Here is a 21,847-nt window from a genome sequence, read left to right on the forward strand (position 1 = left end):
GACCTCTACAACTCATACAAAACGCAGCAGCACGACTGATCTTCAACCTTCCCAAATTCTCCCACACCACCCCTCTGCTACGTTCCCTCCACTGGCTCCCAGTAGCTGCACGCATCAGGTTCAAAATACTGATGCTGGCCTACAAAGCCAAACATGGAGCAGCACCATCCTACCTCACAGCCCTTATTACACCTCGCACTGCACCTCGTATACTCCGAGCCTCCAGTACTGCTCGCCTGGTCCCTCCATCTCTGATGAAGGAAGATATTCATCTAGACTCTTCTCCGTCTTGGCCCCTCGGTGGTGGAATGAACTTCCCCTCGAGGTCAGAACAGCTCAGTCACTGAGCACCTTCAAACGACAGCTCAAGACCTTCCTGTTTAGAGAATATTTAGATTAACATCACTTCATCGATGGTAACATGAAAGCACGATATGATAAACCTATCATTAAAATTATAGACGGATAATTTCTTTGTTAGTGGGCGAAATCAGCAGGGATTCAAATAAGACCCACCCCCACAGTGTGTGTGCATTTTCTTTGATGAGAAGATCCACAAGAGGGCAGCATAGTATAACAGATCAAAAGCAAAAGCAAAAGATTTTTAGATGCACATGTGAAGGTGGCTAGACGTGTGTGCAAACCTGTATTCTAACAGGCTTCAAAAGTTGCTTTGGACAAAAGACAGGATTTAAATCTGTTATATGGGATATTAGATTTCTATGTAGCATTTTTGGGAAAAAAGGATCTCTGTACTTTAACTAATGAGAGAGCTGCTAAATATCTGTTTATTAGCACTGTTATTTTTAATGCAGCTGATTCCATCTGTAAATCTGTCTCACTGGTATAAAGACACCTCCTTGGACAATTGTCTTCAGTCTAACAGCTGTAGCTGTAGAAGTACATACAAACATGAGCAAAGCACACACTGCTCCCTGGGCGCCTGTCCAGTGGATGCCATAAGTGGATGCCATGGAGAAGAAAATAACTACTTTAGAGCTGCCCAAATATGAAATTCTAAATTAAAAGTGTGTAGGACACTGTTGGGAAAAGACGTCCATACTTGAATATCTTGAAATTTACCCACATTCATGGATTAAGCCCACATCCAGTGCACCATTTCGATTTTTCTTAAGTGCAATATGTGTATATATATATCCCGTCAGTTCATATGTACAATGTTTTTTTTTTTTCTAGGACTATTTATTTTTTTATTTGTACATTCAACTTTTTATATTATATAGTCGGCATGCTGTCCGTGCTACTGTTTTTGCTGCTCTTATCTTGTACTTTCTGCCATGACAACGTACATTTCCAACGTAAGTCTAATAAAGGATCATCTTATCTTATCCTCTCCATTCAAATACGCAATTAGTCTAAGCCTCGGCTTAATCCACAAATTGAAAACTGACAAACTACTTTCCATCTGTGGTCACATGGTCATATTTGATCGAATTTCATCTATTGTTGTAATAACTGACAGGCTCCTCATCTGTCAACATGTTTCCATTGTCTTGTCATCATGAATGTCCCCGTGTCATGACCAGCCATACAGTTTCCAGCTGTTTGTGCCACAGCAGTGAAAGTGAAGTGATTGTCATTGTGAAACAGTGCAGCACAGCACACAGTGACACAATGAAATGTGTCCTCTGCTTTTGACCAGTGGGCAGCCATGACAGGCGCCCAGGGAGCAGTGTGTGGGGATGGCACTTTGCTCAGTGGCACCTTGGCGGTTCGTGATTCGAACCGGCAACCTTACGATTACACATTGACCTTCACTATGCGATTTCATTTATGCCATTTATCCAGTTACAGGGACAGTCCAACTGGAGACACTCAGGGTTAAGTGTCCTGCTCAGAGACCCAATGATAGTAAGTGTGGTTTGAACCTGGGTCTTCTGGTTCACAGCTGATTGAACAAGATTATTTTATGAATCGGCTCACATGTTTGCATTATCTCCTTTGGTTGTCTTTATTCTTTAAAATGATTATCATGTTAATGAACCACGGCCGGGCCTTACATCAAAGCTCTCTTGAATCGTGAATCATGGTTTTGGTTTTTGGTCTTGGTTTTATGTCCTTGGGCCACTTTCAATTTCATATCTGGAGCACCCCACAAGACCTGCTGATTGGGGGACCAAAGTCATCACGATCTGGTCGTAATCGGCTTCAATATATCCAACCCTTGACAGGTGTCAGATGAAAGCAAGTTTTTCACTTCCCACGTGGCTCATGGTGTTGTGTATGCTGCAAATTTTTAGGTTGGTTCCTGGAGGAATGCTGGAGTTGGACTCAAAATTTCCCATCCGCCAAAACGCACGAGCTCTGCGCCACTCTGCCTGGACTACGCCGTGACGTCAGAATCCGGTTTTCAGCGTCTCGTGCTGCGGGACCCTTCCGACGAGCTTGGCCGCATCCACGCTGCCCGCGTCAGTACGCCTAGGCCACGCCCGTGCCGCGGGCGGCCACGCCCATCCAGCAGGCGGCCACGCCCATCCAGCAGGCGGCCACGAACACGTTTACCGGGTAAAAGGACTCTCCCCGGGAGGGCGTGGCCCGCGCAAGGCGTCTCTCCAAAGCACCGAACCAGTCCTGTCTGAGACCCTGAACGCGGCGAGTGTGTGCGGGGTTTTAGTGAACGTGGCTGGAAACCGTAAACTCGAGTAAAAAGTAAAATGGGACGCAGCTAGATAAAAAAAAAAGCCTTTTGTCGGACCATATCTACTTTGTTTAGTTTATATGTATATTCGTCGCCGCGTTTTGGGATGAAGTGAGGCGCGCCCAGCCGCAGTTTCCCCCGCGCTCGGCTCTTCTTTCTTAAACGTGAACCGCCGGCCTCGTTACCTCTCCGGCGACCGGGTCGAATTGTCACCACTATTATTTCCTTTCCGCGCGGAGTTCGGGGACGGCGTCATGGGGGACGTGGTCTCTTCTCACCTGGATGAAAGCAGGCGCGAGCTGATTACAGGTAAGAGGAGCGGAGGGCGCATGCGCAGTCGCCACACTTTTAAAGCGTTATTAAAAAAAACTTAACTTCACATCAACTTTCTCTTCTTATCACAGCTGCTGCGGCGTGTTCTTTTACAATGCGTTCTCAGGCACGAGTTCGAAACTCGGGCTAAATTGGTCACGACGACGGAGACGTTCTCGCTGCTCAGATGTTGCCGAGTTTAACTGGGATTTTAATGCCCCGAGTTGCTGGAGTTTCTACTCTCTTTTCTTTCTTTTTTTTTTTGTTGGACCCCACACCGTGAAGTTCTGAGTGCGTTTCTGCGTGTAGGTTCTTGTTCTCTGTTCCAGTGAAGGGTGCGCCGAGGGCGGGATGGGAAAAAATGTCCAACACACATGTCTTTAAATAACGCGGAGCTCTTCAATCCCAAACCCTGTCCCCTATTAACAGACCGCCCTTTTCATGCGCACAGCGTTTTTTTTTTTTTTTTTTTTTTTTTAATCTAATAAATAGATTCTAATGTGTGTAATTTTGTGTGTGTGAGTAGCCTGAGAGGATCAAAGAGCCTTGCCAAGGACAGATTTTACACGGATGCCTTGGCCTGTAATTTAATCTCCGACTGTGGTAGTTTTCGTACGGGAATTCTTGGTAAAACTTCCAGAACAGAGTTTCTGTAGGCTTTCTTTGACCACCATCGGGCCCTGAACGCAGGACTGACCTCGGAATTCCGAGATGGGGGTTTGAAGGTTGCGACTGGAAAGAACAGATCACCCACAACCGAGCTTCCATTCAGCTCTTTCCTCGCTGCCCTTCTTAACTCGCTCTTTTCTAATAGTGCCACGCTGTTTGAGCTGTGATGCTCCACCCTGCACATTCTCGGCACGCGGCATACCTCCTTTTGTTCCAAACCTGTCTGCCACTTAAGACGTTTCAGGATGAATAATTGGGGAGTCGGTTGTCATTTTGGTCTCTGCGGTGGTGTATCTTATTCTCTAATGTCCTGCCAAAGGATGGCCAGACGCATGCCACCGTCTTGAAATGAACAAATTGGGCGGAACGTTGAAAAACTATGACTTCATTGGGGCTGGAAAAAGATTAATGGTTATTACTTTGAATAGTTTAAGCACAATGACTATTTCTAATTATTAATCTTATGGGACAAAAACTTGCCCTCGGCTCTCACAAATCATTCCAAGGATCGTGCCGATGGATTCTGTCAGGCTTATTTCTAGAGCAGCAACCACACTGGTAGTTGTAATAGAAGACTACTTGTTCATGTTATGCAAGCTATCACAGAAACACAAGTCCAATATATGTGGGAGCAGACTTGTATGAGGGATTTTTTATTTTATTTTTTTGGTGCAGACAATTTTAACCCTGTATTTTAGAATGTGACCAAACGGCGCTTAATTCGCAGTGTTGCACAAAAATGCATATTCAGAATGACCTCAGATCACTTGGTGATCTGTTAAGCTTATTTTTTATTTTCATTCTCAGTCTGTGCACTTTTAGACTTAATGGAGATGCAGCCACTCGTTTTTGTGCTCTTGGAAACAAATTCTCAGCTGACCTGTGGTTGTCTGCCCCAAAGCTGCACTTTCTAGAGCTGAGAGATAGGATCATCATATGGTTCTGTCGGGTACCCCGAAGCTGTTTCAGTCCCACCACAATGAATAGGTAATCAAAACACAAAAAGGTTCTTAATTCACGACAAACACACACACACACACACACTCTTACTCTGTTAGGGCATCAGTGTTGTAGGGAGAGTGGGGTTGGCAGGTTTAGGCAAGTCCTGAATTTACAACACACCCCCCTCCCGCCCTGCACTCAATGTACAGAAGTGATTTTCTTTGTACGTTTTATGGACCCAAATCACTCACACGACCATCATGGTGGTTTGGTGGTGTGTGAAATTGTGCTCACTCACACATGGGTAGTAATTCAGCTCATTTCTTGTCAGGATCTCAGGTTAGGGAGGTTAGTGTTGATTGGCACTTCCGGCAGCTTTTGTACGATCCTATCTTTTCTTGCTCGTCGACCACGTTTGCGCTTGTTGGGTCTGACATGGACCTGGCAGGGATCTCGTACTCCAGCGAAGAGCCACCTTTCAAGTTTGCCTGTTTCACCTTGTCTGTGTTCTGTAACTGCAGCTAGTTTGTGATTTGAAGTTAAAAACACTTTCTATGTCCTGCATGCTGCCTTATAAAGCCAAAGAAAGTGATCCTTCAACTCCGACGACAATTCTCCCACCAGGCCTTGGTTTTCACGGCCCCTGGGGACCCCATTTTGTGTTTACTGCCATCCAATCTTCTGCAGCAAAACTTTCTCTCTTTCTCACCAATATCCTTCCTGTCATTGTGTTGAGTGGTCCCAGCAGGATAAGGCTGCTGGCGGGGGGGTATGAAACGTCCTTGCCGTGATTGGCCAGCTGTGTTTTTGTTTTGATGTGCCGGTGTTGACGCGTTAACGGAGTGTAAAACGGGCCACTGGGTGTAGCCGCAGATGAATGTGTCGTCTGTGTAAGTTCGGGCAGAGACATAGAGGATTTTTTTTTTTTTTTTGTCTTCCTGTTGGGGCCTTTCCTGAGCTGGATGCTGGACTTTGCTGTAACAGGAACTCTTTGTTGGTGAAAGGGGCTCACAGGCTTCATAAAATGGCCTGGAACACCCATGTAATGAATACAGGTTTCAGATGCAAAAGCAAAATGCCGTTGTGAGGGAGAGAGGGGCAGACAGTTTTCATTCACGAGACATTCTGTTGCATTTAGGTTTTAGTTACTCCTTTTACAGTCCAATATTTAAACCTCTAATTTTGTCAAATGACTTTCAGAATCTGGCTAAGTTAATGGTTTATTACAATTGATATAGTCTAAATATGCCGTGTTTTTGTTATTCAGAAAATGAAAGGAGACAACAATAAATCTGAGCTATAACCTGTACAATTAAAATGAAAAACATACCATGAACTGGTTGCATAAATGTGCACACACTTAAACAAATTATTTTTTTAATGTTTTTTTTTTTAATGGAATGGCCAGGTTATAAAAGATTTCATGTGTCTCTTGATCACTTATTGCTCCATTAGATGTTCCTTTCGGCTCATTTTACTTTTAAAGTGTGGACCAATTTTACTCTTTATTGCTTATTAATAGGCCTCTTTAAATCCATTGTAGCAAACCTGCATGTTTATTTCACCACATATAGTTGTGTGTTTCTAGGGCTATTTTTGGGTCCTGGGTCAAGAGAAACAACAAATGTTTGCATTCAAATAGAGAAGTGTCTGCTCATTGGATTTATTATATTGTCTTTTTTTTTTTTTATAATGAAACAATTAAATTATAATGTGTCTCATGGATCCCCTTAAAATGTATTTAGTCTGTTCACAAACATATGAATGCATAATGCATCTGTCAGATATCAGGGGGCTCATATTACTTAGTAGTGTTTGCACACATTACTTAAATTATATATACACACACAAAATGGAAAGATCTTAGTGTTAAACCCTACCCTTTCATTTTTGAATATGCAGGCAGATGTCGAACTTTGGGGTGAGCAAGATGAAAGACTGAGGCTTCACACAGGATTTACACATTATACTTTTTAATAATAATAATAAACAGGTTTGGCTGACTGTTTTGAGATGTTTCATGCCCCCGGCCCCCACTTCAAATGCTCATATACAAAGAATCATTTGTTTGACACATGCACTGCCAAGTACCAAACATCACAACATTATTCATATAACAGAACATAAGCAATAGTAGAGAGCAGTATATTGCAGACAATTTATGACCGTATATTCCAATGATTTTCTTAAACTGCATTCTTTTTATGTTTTTTTTTTTTCTCTCAACAGCAAGATCAAGGGTCATATTGAATGACTTCAGCCATCTGTATGAGAAGCAGTATGCTGTGGCCCTTTTCAACAGTGTGCGCTTCGAGATCGAGGGCGGTGGAGGGACTCAGTCACAACTGCTGCATCGCAAGGTCACCTTAATTTGTTGTTCCCCACCTTATCTCAAGTTCTATAATAGCTAGCTGGATTTTAAGTATCAGATGTGTTAAAAGAGAGAACTGGAAATCTTTACAGCATTCCTCCATCTATACATACTTTTTTAGCTGTCAGGGGAAAAAAGGGAGGAACCTGTAGGGAAAGCTTCGTCCAGAGGGAACCAATCAGTTTAATTCTGCCTCCATAGCAGATTTGCCTCTAGGGAAACATTAATTACAAATTCTGCCAGTCAGCCTTTTTCCTCTTCCATCCCATCCCTCCCCAAATTGTTGTACAGGGCCTCCCTGCTGTTTGCTTCTCTTTTTTTTCCATCATCCTCCTGCTCCACTTCTGTTCCTGTCCTTTAGAGCCACACCCTTTCTGTAAGCTTTAGTTTAGCATCTCCGTGTTTAAAGAAGTCACACTTTCCTCTGTAGCAGAGTACACTGAGTGCATTTTACTTTCGGTTTGGTCTCAGTGGGATTCAAATCCCTAAACTTAGGCCATACTCTCCCAACCGAGCTGCACATTATGTTTGCATGAGGTGAAATAGTTTTTTGTGCAGCCATATGGGTTCGTGTCTTCTGTGCTCTCATATGAAGAACAGAGGCTGAAGTGGAGCAGATTTCACACATGAGCAGAACTGTATGTAATTCCAATCTCTTCCCCCCATTCTCCCCACTGGTTCTCTGCCATGAATCAGTGAAAGTCCTTGCTGTAAATGACAAGCTGACCTCACACAAAGTCGTTTGTCAGACTGGAATATTAGAAGTTAATAGAACCTCTCTTTGGAGATGTGAAGAATATGGGAAATGTTCCTGAGCAAAGAACCACACCAATAACTGGACCCATTTAAAATAATTTAGTGGATAACATTTAGACATGGCTGTTATGAGCCCAGGAGAGAACATTGCCAGCACTAGAGACACTACAACATATTCAGTCAACTTGCCCTCCTCTCTGTCTTTTTGCTCCCATCCCCTTTGTGGCTCAGAATTACATTTATTTGAGGTCATAGAAGAAAAATGGCAATATTACAGTTGCGCTGTAAAGTGGTGGCATGTGGATCACTGGTACAGCTTTAAACATCAAACCTACTTCAATATAACCTCTCTGAAGATGACTTCAGATGAAGGCTGATTTTTTTTTTTTTTTTTTTTGCAAGTGCAATTGTTTCTTGAGTTTCAACGCAATGTAAACAAAAGGATTTCATGAGTGTGGTTTTGCATTGAGTAGAATTGTGGTTTAATTTTGGGTGTCTGCAACCAAGCTGCAGGGTGAAAAACTCACGTAATGTCTTGACTTAGTATTTCTAACTTATTTTCATAAGAGGTGACATAAAAATTATGTAATCGTGGCTACAGAACTATAGTCATGTGGCAATGTTTCTTACTGTAATAGCCTTGTCTGAGCTTTTTGTCAATTAAACTAAAAAGAAAATGTTTTGTATTCTGTATCTGCTGACAGTGTTACCAATGCTTTGGTTCTAGGATGCATTGAAGGGTAAATTCATCTTCTCAGGAAGCCTGTACAAGTACTTGGAGGAGAATGCGAAATTTCGACATCGTTTCCTCTATGTGGACGACTCCTACAACATTAACCTGTATGAGACCAAACAGGTTAGAAATCAACCAGAACCAAACAATAGCAAAACTAAATACAGTGGATGTGTAGACAGGCGGTACTTGTTAGTCTGTTTGTTCTTGAGCTTTGTGATTTAGGAGACTGTAGTGGGTTTGTAATTAATAACTTCGTCCTCCAGGCCCATGACAGAGGACTGCACCCAAAGGCAGTCATTAACTGTGCTGGGTACAGAGCGCTCACCTCTATGGAGGAGTACGTGGGGCTGCTGAACAACAGCCTACCTGGTGAGAAATGGGTCAATGGTACGAGGGAGGTGGAAGAGAGAATGAAAGTGTTGTACTAAACGAGTTGGAAGTTGTATGAAAGATTCGCAGTATAACAATTCAATATGTCCTAAAATGAAGTTTCTTGGTATAATTTGTAGAATACTCAGTATTTCCAGTGACAGTCAAATGTTTTGTTTATTCGTCTCGTGGTAGTCAAATTATCTTGTCAACTGATTTACTCTTAATTACTAAAAAAAAAAAAAGTTTCTCTCTACGTGTGAAATGTCGGAGCCCTTTCTTTGTCAGTTTTTCATGCATAGTCCACATTAGGGGTGAAGGCTAAAGCGGGCAGCTCCCCGTTCCTGAAGTTCCCATCTCAGTACCCGCTCATCCTCTGGCACCCCTACGCCCAACACCACTACTTCTGCGTCATGTCAGAGAAGGAGCAGAACAAGTGGAACGCTGTCCTCCAGGACTGTGTACGGCAGGCCAATAATGGTGAGGCAGCACTTGCACACTGTTCACTTCAGCACACTGTCAGATGTTTCCTGCGCGATGAAATCTAACAAGATCAACAGGGAGTGTGAATGTTTGGTTTTCCATTTAATAAATTATGTGAAATTTGGTCAAGTGTGTTTGTGGGTGTTTTTACGCACACATTTTATGTGCATTTCACCGTGTCCCTTGTGGCCTACACGACCATGTAATTTACTCTCCTTTAGCTTGTCTTCCATTGTTTGAGGTAAGGCTGAGGGTGTGTGACAGAGGTTCACAGTGTGAAAGTTCAGATGCCTTTAAAATGATTCTGCCTGACGGCAAGAACTACAAAAAGTTTTCACTACACAGAACCCTGGGAGCCACACCTCATACAGGCACCAGGGTCAGACCACTTAAAAGACTGCCGCTGCAGCCCTTCAGCTATCCAACTGACAATTAGGCAAATTCATTCTGTGGTGAATTATCTGTCATTTAAATTCTAAATGGATCAGATTGTTTCTACTGAACCTCATGAAGCCCCTGTGTATAGCCACAGTACACCACAGTAGTCCTTTTACATTCTAGACAAATGCAGTTCACTGTAAACTGAACATAACCGACTCTCTTTGAATTCTGTTTTCTGGAATATTAATCTGTTTTAAATAACGACCAGATAAACTGTGCATATGAACATATTTTTATTGACATGACAACTGAACCGCTGATCCATAAAGCATTTTTGCTGGGGTGGTCATCACTTGCATGAATGTCTAGGTTTACTTAATGTCATTGAAGAAAGTGGTGTGTGTAAGTGTGTAAACTCAGAGGCGGGTAGGTCCGTCTCAGGTTGCTTGGTAAACAGATTCTAGGACCTTGTGGTTTTCGGGGCTTGGTTTCTGCTCTGTATTTGTGGGCCCATGTGCCGTTTCAAGCAAGGTTCATTTTTGGGTCTGTCAGAGCCTGAATATGGAGCATGTTTTAACTATTTGTACTGTCTTTCACCTGTTTATTCTGCCTTTCCCTTTGCCCTCTTCTTTCTCTCTATCCTACATCCTGTCTCCAACCTGCTGGCTCTCTGGAGTTTAACTAGAGGACTTGGATTTCGAAGCACTTCGGGCTGGGGAACGGAGGGTGGCACACAATCACAATTCATACACTCAGTGTATCAATAGTGTAGTCCCTAATGCAAATTTCACTATTGATTGACTCGTCAAGTTTAATGAATCCCATCTCCCAGAGACAGAAACATCCTTGTTTTGACAGAAAGATACCGGGGTCCCTGGGAAGTCCTTATCTTTGGCAGGAGAAGTGCTGATAGTCTTATCTGAGCTGACATGGGCTCCAGAGACTGGGTCATGGTGGTCATGATGGTATTTTGTGCCATAAATGGGAGGTTTGGGATTCGGGCTCTTCTTACCCGGATTCAGCAGCCATTAACAGTGACCGTTTGTGTTTTTTATTTGCTGATTTCAGGCTTGATTCAATAGCTCCGTTCCAAAATAATAATGTTTAACGTAAGGTGAACGAACAACTTTATTAAAGCCCTTGTTTGCCATGTTAAATAATCAGATTATGTTCTAATTGTTTAGGTGTGTGTGGTTTGTTTTGCATTCCTGTTGTTCAAGAGACATGTTTTGTGCGTCAGTTGAGTTGCGTGTTGTCAGGTTGGGTTGCTATAGCAACTGCGAGGGTAATCCCGTGCTATTGTCATAGTTCTACAGACCAACAGTCACTTGCATTACACACCCACAGATGATTTAAATTGTCACATTGTCCTTTCTGACTCACACCTGTCTTGTGTTCTGGCTGGAATCTGCATCTTTTATGCATTCTGTGTTCTGCACTGAAATTCTAGCTCAAAATATGCAATGAAATTATGTGGACATTTTTCTTACTTCCTGGTTACAGTACATATCTCAGCAGCTCTTGCTGTTTGTAGTTATTGTTTAAAATTCCAAGGAGAGCCATTATTCCCAGAGTAAATTATATTTATGCTGCCTTAATTATGTCTCAACTTGGAGTGCGTATATGTGTAGCTTTTTCAATGTTATCTGGCTAAAGAAGAAGTAGGATTATTGAATATCCTTTGGAGAACCAAAAGTTCCTTTTTTGACCCAGTTCGTCAGTGTTCACATAATTATCACTTCCTATTCTCTGTTACTCACACCTACTACTGCTCTTGTTAGCCCTACAGGCTACCACTATTTCATTCACTGACTTCACACAGAGGGAAATATAGGTGTGTGGGAGGCGCTTTGATTTAGTCAAAGATGGCATAAAAGAAACTAGTCATCCATCACAGGAAAAATATTAAACCTTTGTATATGTGTCTGACCAATACAGACATACACGTATCTGCTTGGCTAATAATCCTTGCATGACTTGCTCTGACTTTCTGCCTCTGTCTCTCGCTTTTCCCTGCTTATTCCTTTTTTCTTTAAATCACATCTGTTCTGTTGCCCTGTCACCCTCCTCCCCCTCCTAGTCTCTGATCTAACTTGCCATCATTGTGGGGGTTTGCATTAGCCACCCACCATTAGGTTTACTATTCCTATCATTTTCTGCCATGTTGTTTTCTTATATTTATATTATAATGAAGCGCACACATGCAAAACACTTTCAGACATGTTTGCTCAAAAATATGACACAGGCTAAACATTTTTGGCATTTTGTGCATCATTACATCTGTGAAAGAGATTGGTTTGTTTTTTAGGCCATATGTGAAAAAGACAAACTTAGAATTTTTAGCCTTTACCCTTTTTGTGTGTGTGTGAGTGAGTTTGTTAGACCGCACCCCTTCCTGTTCATGCATCACTGAATGCTTATTCAGCTCGTTTCTGTCGCCCATTGAGATCACTTCTGCATTTCATACATTGAATCCCTTAATGCAGAAATTGGCTATGAAATTAGTTTTTTTGGCAAGTACCTTCTCGATCATGACAGTAATTTTTATCCATCCTTTTCACTTTTGATTAATGATTTGCTAATCCCAAATTAAGAGACAGACTAATCAGGTCAAACTAATACTCTTTGTCTGTGTTGTGTATACATGGTTTCAGCCCATGTCAAAATTTTTCATAATCAGGTCTGATTTGACTGTGTTGTGGCATATTTTTTCTTGTTATAGAATTTTTGACCCACTTATCAATTGGTGAGCTGAGTAGAAACATAATGGACTCTGGAATGCTCTCTCCTGCCCCCCGCAGGTCTGTTGGAGGAGTGCAAGGTTCAGACTCCCGCCTTCACAGACTCCCTGAGGCGCTACAGGCAGAATAAAGGCCTTTATGGCACCTGGGACATGATGTGTGGGGACCCACCACAGGTGAGGACCACCTTTACTGGAACAGTAGCCTGATCCTATCTGAACATGGACCATCACATGGTTGTGAAATAAACACATGCACAGGCTGGTCTGATTGAGATGTCAAGTTCCTGATATGATGTTGGTTTGTTCTGACAGTCTTTCCTTAAAATCTAAATCCTTGCATTTAACACATCACACATCACAAATTTGAGGACTTAAAGCATGTTTAAGGAGAATAAAACAAATCATTTAGTTGTTATAAATATACTTTACTTTTGGAATTGGTGTCCTGGGTATAATCAGGCACCATGGAAAAACCTGCTATGAATTTTAAATAATATAATAATCATATCTGAATCCCCCCTCAATAGATTTAACTCTGCTTACTTCTGGTAGAAGGCAAGGAGTTCCATCAACATATGCATCCAGATTGCAGATCCTTTATTTATTGCACCTTGTGCGGGTGACCTTACATTTCATATTCTGGTCTACATTTATTCACATTTTATCAGTTTAGCTGACCAGTTAACAGCTATTGTCAACCACCTGTAGCATCTTACCCACCATTTTATCTCTAATTGTTATATGCCATAAAGTTTAAAACATGTTTTTCAACCTTCCTGAACCACTGCATGCATGAGCACATTTTTCTGCATTGCTTTTTATGCCACATAGGAAGTGGGACCTATGTGTTTTGCTCCACTCATCATGTGCATGTGTATATTTTGGAGGTGGGTCTCACCTTACTTCCTGACCACTGCCAAGCAACGATTAACACACATACACACACACATTTACACATAATCAGATGTTATTGTTACACTGGGTGTGGGCCATTGGTTTTTACTTTTCTTTTTATAAATGATTTTGCATGCAGACATAACTCATTGTCTGTAAAATAAATGGTGTATACAACAACAAAACAAAATTTAGTAAATTCATCCTTTAATATATTCTTGTAGTTATAAGCACAGGGAACGAAAGCCCTGTTGCAGACAACTTGGTGTTTTACTAAGGTCTTTGAATTAGCCTGGAGAGGCAGAGAAGTTTTTTTTTTAAGCTCTACACTGAGAGCATTTTTATGTTCTCACACCTCAACAGGAGCCCTTAGAAAAAGTACTCAGTCTTTACTTCTTTGGTCACATCATAACCCTGAAGCCTAATGAGGTCCAGTAATAAAACCAGCCAGTTAAATTACAGAAGCCTTGTTTATTTATCGACAGCTGAAGGACCCGCCCAAACACCTACAGGATCTCTGTATAGAACAAATTGTGTTTAAATATGTTTCTTTTCCCCTTCTTTTTAATGAGCACTTTGACTTTTATATGAATGAATTTTATATGAAGGACCGATTAGTATTTGCCATGTCTGTAGTATAATTACTTATTTAAAGTATTAGTTTAGCACCTTATATCCCATAAAGCTCGTCCGTACAGGGAGCACATGTCTTTCAGCTACACACACACACACATGGCCACTTTCTTGTTCACTTCTATCCTTGCGATTATCTGTCTGTCAGACAATTGTTTGGAGGAGTGTTAAGTCAAAAGGAGCTGTGCTTTGCAGATCCTGGCCAACCTTGTGATGGAGACACTGCAGCCTGAGCTGAGGAATCTGATTGGTCCACGTCTGAAGGGGAAACTTCAGCAGAAGCAGAGGAGCTGGATCCTGGTGAGAAAAGCAGCTGTGATTTGGTGGATGGCCGTAGGGATAATCAAATGCATTTAAAGAATTGAAATGACTATTTGTGTGTGTAGATCTCAAATGCGGTGTACAAGCAGGTGTTGTCTCAGACGCATGCACAGTACGACGCTTTGGTTAAGGTCTGTGAATCGCAACGCCCCCACCTGGATGCTGCTCTACGCACCGACATGGACCAGATTATCACATCTAGAGAGCATGTTACTGGAAAGATACGTGGTGAGAACGCACGTTTCCAGATATTTTTCTTCTCTGACAAGGCAAATGGTTCTGGTTTAAAGTGATTCATTTCTTTTTATGTCTCATGTAGGCTTATTATGTTGGCTTTTGATTATCTTGCCACCTGCTCTGTGATCGTGAACTGTAATTATGATTCAGAGTCCCAGTCTTTAATCGGGCTCCTTTTGATTGTAATAATTTACAGTGTTTCTGGATGTGATCAGGTGGAAACAGCTCAAGATATGCACATAATTAGTTTAATAATTATCAGTAGATTTCCAGCATCATTACTGTTTGTGTTTGTAGAAAAAGCGCCATATCACTTTATCCCCCCCTCCAGCACTGATGCTGCCCAGGGTAGAGCAGCTCCTACGGAGCAGTGTCCAGCCTCACGTCAGCTCCATCCTGGAGGCCCTGATGGAGCCGACGAGCCGCGGTTTTGCTGAGGTTCGAGACATTTTCTTTAGAGAACTGGTTGAGGTCAGCAAAAACACAGCCAGCAAGGAACGGCCAGATCAGCTGGGGGAGGTAAGTGAACTTTAACATCCAGTCGCTATTACTGTTTTCACTGGAAAGTGGTGTCAAAAACTCTAAATAAAATAGCAACTACGTACAGGTACATTCTTTTAGAATACAAGATAAACCTGCAATTTAACTCTTAAGTGAGTATTTGACTAGATGAGTCATTTTGGCCAAGTGTATTTAGAGAGTAGACCTGTAATCAGTCTGCAGCAGTCAGTTCCTTTCTACTTTCTCCTCGGTGTGGCCTAAAAGATTCAGGGAACTCATTCCAACCGAATGAGTCGGTTCCCTCCCAGTTGCCTGAACTGTTCTGCAGATGTTAATATGTTTGGGTTATTGACAGAATACAGCCCGAGGGCAGCGATACTCCTCAATTCTTGCAGGGCAGAGGTCAGATTTGACACTACATAATGATAACTACTCATTATCGCCTCTTGATGAACAAAGTGGTATAACAAGCCAGCGTAGGCCAACACAATACATGGAACTCCTTGACGTGAAGTCAACATTTATTTTCCATTCTTTTCGTAATGTTACTTGTATGTTTTGAACTGAAAAAAAATATTTAAAGCTGAATTAAATTAAATATCTGAAATCTGATGTTTTTGTGACTTTAATGACTGCAAATTCTACTTTCTCCAATGACAATATTAACATTGCTGGTCTGTAGCTCACTGTTTGGGGCAGCCCACCAGATTACAGTGGAGTTGTCAGCTATCGATTACTTAAATTCAGATGCCTTGTTCTTGAATTTGACTAAAATGTGCATATGCCTAAGGTATGACCCTAATTATGTACATTTCTACAGGGAGTACAGAATTATTAGGCAAGTTGTATTTTTGAGGAATAATTTTATTATTGAACAACCATGTTCTCAATGAACCCAAAAAACTCATTAATATCAAAGCTGAATGTTTTTGGAAGTAGTTTTTAGTTTGTTTTTATTTTTAGCTATTTTAGGGGGATATCTGTGTGTGCAGGTGACTATTACTGTGCATAATTATTAGGCAACTTCATTTCAATTATTTATTTTTACCAGTGAAACCAATATAACATCTCCACATTCACAAATATACATTTCTGACATTCAAAAACATAACAAAAACAACTCAGCGACCAATATAGCCACCATTCTTTGCAAGGACACTCAAAAGCCTGCCATCCATGGATTCTGACAGTGTTTTGATCTGTTCACCATCAACATTGCATGCAGCAGCAACCACAGCCTCCCAGACACTGTTCAGAGAGGTGTACTGTTTTCCCTCCTTGTAAATCTCACATTTGATGATGGACCACAGGTTCTCAATGGGGTTCAGATCAGGTGAACAAGGAGGCCATGTCATTCGTTTTTCTTCTTTTATACCCTTTCTTGCCAGCCACGCTGTGGAGTACTTGAACACGCGTGATGGAGCATTGTTCTGCATGAAAATCATGTTTTTCTTGAAGGATGCAGACTTCTTCCTGTACCACTGCTTGAAGAAGGTGTCTTCCAGAAACTGGCAGTAGGACTGGGAGCTTGACTCCATCCTCAACCCGAAAAGGCCCCACAAGCTCATCTTTGATGATACCAGCCCAAACCAGTACTCCACCTCCACCTTGCTGGCGTCTGAGTCGGACTGGAGCTCTCTGCCCTTTACCAATCCAGCCACGGGCCCATCCATCTGGCCCTCTCATTTCATCAGTCCATAAAACCTTAGAAAAATCAGTCTTGAGATATTTCTTGGCCCAGTCTTGACGTTTCAGCTTGTGTGTCTTGTTCAGTGGTGGTCGTCTTTCAGCCTTTCTTACCTTGGCCATGTCTCTGAGTATTGCACACCTTGTGCTTTTGGGCACTCCAGTGATGTTGAAGCTCTGAAATATGGCCAAACTGGTGGCAAGTGGCATCTTGGCAGCTGCACGCTTGACTTTTCTCAGTTCATGGGCAGTTATTTTGCGCCTTGGTTTTTCCACACGCTTCTTGCAACCCTGTTGACTATTTTGAATGAAACGCTTGATTGTTCGATGATCACGCTTCAGAAGCTTTGCAATTTTAAGAGTGCTGCATCCCTCTGCAAGATATCTCACTATTTTTTACTTTTCTGAGCCTGTCAAGTCCTTCTTTTGACCCATTTTTCCAAAGGAAAGGAAGTTGCCTAATAATTATGCACACCTGATATAGGGTGTTGATGTCATTAGACCACACCCCTTCTCATTACAGAGATGCACATCACCTAATATGCTTAATTCGTAGTAGGCTTTCGAGCCTATACAGCTTGGAGTAAGACAACACGCATGAAGAGGATGAAGTGGACAAAATACTCATTTGCCTAATAATTCTGCACTCCCTGTAATTCTGTGCCCAGTATTGGTTAAGTTATACTGAGCCATATTTGTATTATCATTGCTTCCTGGATTAAGCAGTTGAAATCACTTTTCACAGCCTATATAGTCAGCATAAAATGGTCATGGGGTAAATTCCCTCTTATGTCTGCAGTGGCTGGCTGTCTGTCTTGCAGACTGTTCATCTGAAGACTTGCAATTCAGTGATGCTTTGACAGATTTAAATCATTGCCATAGATGGAGAAACCTCACAGTAAATCTAGGAATTGCACTATAACTGACGACATTGTATTAACACTGACTCTCAGCACATGGAGAAGTTGTCTATGCTGGCATTCCACCCAGTAAAAATGCAAAGCTGCTATGAGAAGATGGAGGCCTTGAGTCTGGATGGCCTGCAGCAGCATTTTGAGGTGTCCACCACTTCTGTGTTTATCCAGAGAGCACAGATCCTCATGAAAGAGGTACAACACCATATACACACACTTGCTGTGGCCAGTATTTTCTGTTTTATATTTTTATATATTTACATACAATTTAATAACTGGACACATCAATATGATTTATTTGGGCAAAACCTCAGCAAAAGCTGTGCTTAATACATTGGTTTATATTGTCCCCATGTGGTAAAAACTGGAATTGCATTCAGGGTTTTACCCTGCATTTTGTCTTTGCCAAATTCACATCATGGCATCAACCTTCCCCTTTTGGTTTGACTTTTAATCTATTTTTCTCTCCCTATTTCTATTTGTCTGTCTATAGGAGATGGATAATGCAGTCTACACTTTTGAGCAGCTGTTATATCAGACTCTGGGATCTCAGGGAAGTCATGAGCTTTGCAAGGCCATACAGGGCTGCCAGGACCGAGTGCTGAAGGTACACGCACACACATAATAGAACAGATTAACAAAGGTTAGTGAGCTGTAGGTTCACTATATTTCCCCATAGAAGTTGGTCAGGGTTGCCTAAATGGGTTAATTCTATTGATTTTAGATTACCCTCTACTGCAAAACTGATGTCAGTAAATGTACATGACCCTCTGTGCTGGGAAGTGTATAATCTGTGTTTATTCCTGTTCACACTGCAGAAATATGACTACGACAGCAGCTCTGTGCGAAAGAAATTCTTCAAGGAGTCTCTTCTGCAGATCATTGTACCATACATGCTCAAACATTTGTGCCCATCCTGCACACCAGTGAGTCTGTGGTCACAACCCTCTTCACCCATGGTCTATTTCCAAATGACTCTTTATTTGACTGAAGCCTCATTTGCCTGGGTTTAGCCTGGTGATGGCATGATCAATCACATCACAACCACAACATTCTCGTTTTTATGACTGGAAACAGCGAACACGTCTTTAAACATCCAACAAGGGACACTATAAAGGAAATTCTTTGGTCCACTAAAGACTCTGTATGTGGCCTTTTGACTACCAGAGACCGTTTACGGGCATATAACCCAAAACGTGGCATACGTCTTTCTCTCCCACACACACACACACACACACACACACACACACACACACACACACACACACACACACACACACACACACACACACACTTACTGTTGCTCTTTCTAGGAGCTGCCTCGCTTTCGAGAACTCATCTTTGAGGATTTCTCTCACTTCATCCTGGTAGAAGATGTCTTTGAGGACATGGTGCTCCACTGTGTCAGCAAGGACATAAAGAAGGGTGGGTGTCAAATATTTGAGTTAGTTTCTCAATTGTGTTCACTCAGTATGACGATATTCTCTGATTCCACAATGTATATTGTGCTGTGTTCTTCCTCTAGATGGTCTTACCAATGTACAATGCAATGAATCAGCAAATAAACTTGACATCCTACATAGAAACCAACAAGCTTAATGTGATGTCGCATTTGATTTAACATTAAAATTATGGCCTGCGTAAAGCATTTAATAGTTTGTTAAAGCCAGTTTAAAAACCGTGAATATGTCTCCCTTCATTAGAACAACACTAATGGTGTACATAAACCAGGAGTAAAGTCACTTGAGTTGCATACAAAATCAGAAAAGCTTAAAATTCCAGCTACCTAAAAGATAAAATGCGGTCCTGCACCCAGTATTGCAATGTTATCCTTAAGCACACTGCACACACCAAGCATGACTGAACCTGCACCCACAAAACAGTCAGTGCCTCGGAACAGTTTGGACCAACATCAGTACACCATAAAAAAACACCAGTCATAAAACAGCAATCTTAATCTTTAACATGCAGTTTTGCCTATGTTGTAACTGTATGTTTTCTCTGTGGTCTCTCTACAGCTGTTAAGGAGGTAGCAGTCCAGAGGAAACACAACCTGTACAGAGACAGCATCATCCTGACCGACAGCGACCCCAACCTCCACCTACTGGGGGAAAATGCCATTGACTGGGCAGAACACTATGGGGTGGACCAGTCCGATGGTGGAGGAGAGGCTGGAGCCAGTAAGAGCAGACGAAGGCGGCAGATCGTTTCAATGATCAATCTGGATGGAATGCCCATGCCATATGAGTCATGTATAGAGGTTCCAGGTGTGGAGGGTATCCCAGAAGAGACTGAGATTGATCCCGAGACCCTCAAACTGCCTAAGAGCCTTAAAAGTGATGCAATCACATCCGTCACAGGCCCTGTTGTTGCCACCACTGTTGTTCAGGAAGCTTCAGTCAGCCTTGAGCCAAAGTCCCCCGACTGCATTCAGAAGATCCGTTCCCTCATTAACCCGGTAGTGGAGGTGGCAGTCCCAGTCCGGTCAGAGGACCCTGGCCCAGTAGGTACCAAAAACACAGTGCATCTGGAAGAGGGGAAGGATGAGCAGCACATTCACACCCCCTTGCAGATGGAGACTCGTCTGGGGGCGAACCAGGAAGACCGCGAGCAGATGGTTGAGAGTTCTGTTGACTCAGATGAACCAGGCTCCCGTCACCATGATGACAGTGGGTTCCAGTCACCCACCAACGAGGCTGTGGACGAGGAGGAGCAGGCACATGGAAAGCATGAGGGATCTCTGAAAAGTGGAGGCCTGGTCCTGGATCCAGAGGAGGTACTGGTGGATTTGGAGGCATCTGTACCGAATGGTCGAAATGTACAAGGTGCCATTTATGAGGTTTAAAATCCAGGAGACATAGACATTTTTGTTTATTTTAAGCTTCAGGCACTGCAACCATCATGTATATGCTTTGAATGTTTAGCTTTAATATATATATATATTTTTTATTTTTACTTTGAACTGACCCCTCATTTGGCTTTGCTTTTCATTAAACAGTCAGATTACTGACCTTCAGGGAGTCATGAATAATTTAAATATATATTTATAAGTATTGTTTTCTTTTGTTAATGTACTTACTGCCTCCATTTTCATAGCTCTGTATGGTAACATTTAGTAAAAATTGCATTATTTAGTATAGTGACACTTTTGAAAATATAAACTCTGAGCCCTTTAACATTGAAATTCATTTTCAGACCACATTTTAATGCACAGTCAAGGCTGCAAGAAAATACTAGTTCAGACATGTGGGTGTGTCTATGTCTGTACTACTGGGGATTTATATTCGCTAATGAATTGACATGCGCCCCATAATTATTATTATTATTTGCCTTTTTTAAGAGCCTGTAGCAACCATATGATGGGACCGCTTTCCTTATTAGGCCATGCTCACAAAACACACCCACTCACTCTTTTTTTTTTTTTTTATTTATTTGCGGGTGGCTTGGTTGGCAACATGTACAATCACCGATATGTTGTGCAGGATCTTGTATTGCTTTTCAATCACATGGCCAGAACTTAAGCATTCCTTCTTTAAATCTGTCTTCCTGCTGACTGTATCCTTGTGTGCACTCATGTTACTTTACCCCCCAGTACCTGTTGTAACTACGGGTGTATAAATGAGCCAAAGTGTGTGGTTTGGGGGGTGTGTGAAAGCAACAGGTGTGCAAGATAAATACGCCAGGGTCTCGATAAGTTTGCGGGAACTATATGTGCAGAATGCAGCCCGAGGTTGCACCGAGCTTCCTTGCACCTGGACTCACTTTCCTGGTGACGCTGCTATCTGAATGTGAGGGGATAACAGGACCATTCATAATGAAAAAAGTGCTTATCTGCAGCCTGCTGTTGCAAATGAACTTTTCTTGGCAGGTTAAGGACTCAAGAGGCCTTGGAATGGGTAGCTGTCACGTTCGTGAGGCGGTAGGCATGTTGGCTTTGAGGGACTGCCTGTTCAATTACGACAAGGAAACAATGAAACAGTAGTTCTTGTAGTTCTTTTTGTAACGTGTTTGTTTTCCTCAACAGGCAAAATAATGGACTGTAATGAACAAGTCCATACATATTGGTCCTCCTTTTTCCAGAACTGTAATAACACTTAATTTATTTCGTGTTTTTGAGTAATGCCGGTTAAATTACGTCTTTTTGTTTTTTTCTTTTGCTTGAGTATTCATGTGATATGTTACCAGTTCATAATGAATTAAATAATATTGCTTTTTAATGGGCTTGTTTTCCTTGTCACTT

At 42.0% G+C, this 21,847-nt stretch overlaps 1 protein-coding gene across 1 annotated transcript; it reads left to right on the forward strand.

Annotated features, from left to right (window-relative positions):
* The first annotated feature begins 2,587 nt into the window (after positions 1-2,587).
* Positions 2,588-21,827, forward strand: niban2a (niban apoptosis regulator 2a). Its single transcript, XM_028972857.1, has 14 exons — positions 2,588-2,968; positions 6,812-6,942; positions 8,437-8,565; positions 8,709-8,814; positions 9,127-9,294; positions 12,480-12,595; positions 14,144-14,248; positions 14,335-14,497; positions 14,838-15,025; positions 17,647-17,802; positions 18,101-18,214; positions 18,426-18,533; positions 18,921-19,032; positions 19,626-21,827. The coding sequence occupies exons 1-14, from the start codon at positions 2,914-2,916 to the stop codon at positions 20,450-20,452; spliced, it is 2,478 nt and encodes an 825-aa protein (XP_028828690.1). The 5' UTR covers positions 2,588-2,913; the 3' UTR covers positions 20,453-21,827.
* Positions 21,828-21,847: the final 20 nt, after the last annotated feature.

The sequence above is a fragment of the Denticeps clupeoides genome, chromosome 3 (assembly GCF_900700375.1).
Source record: "Denticeps clupeoides chromosome 3, fDenClu1.1, whole genome shotgun sequence".
NCBI classification, from domain to species: Eukaryota; Metazoa; Chordata; class Actinopteri; order Clupeiformes; family Denticipitidae; genus Denticeps; species Denticeps clupeoides.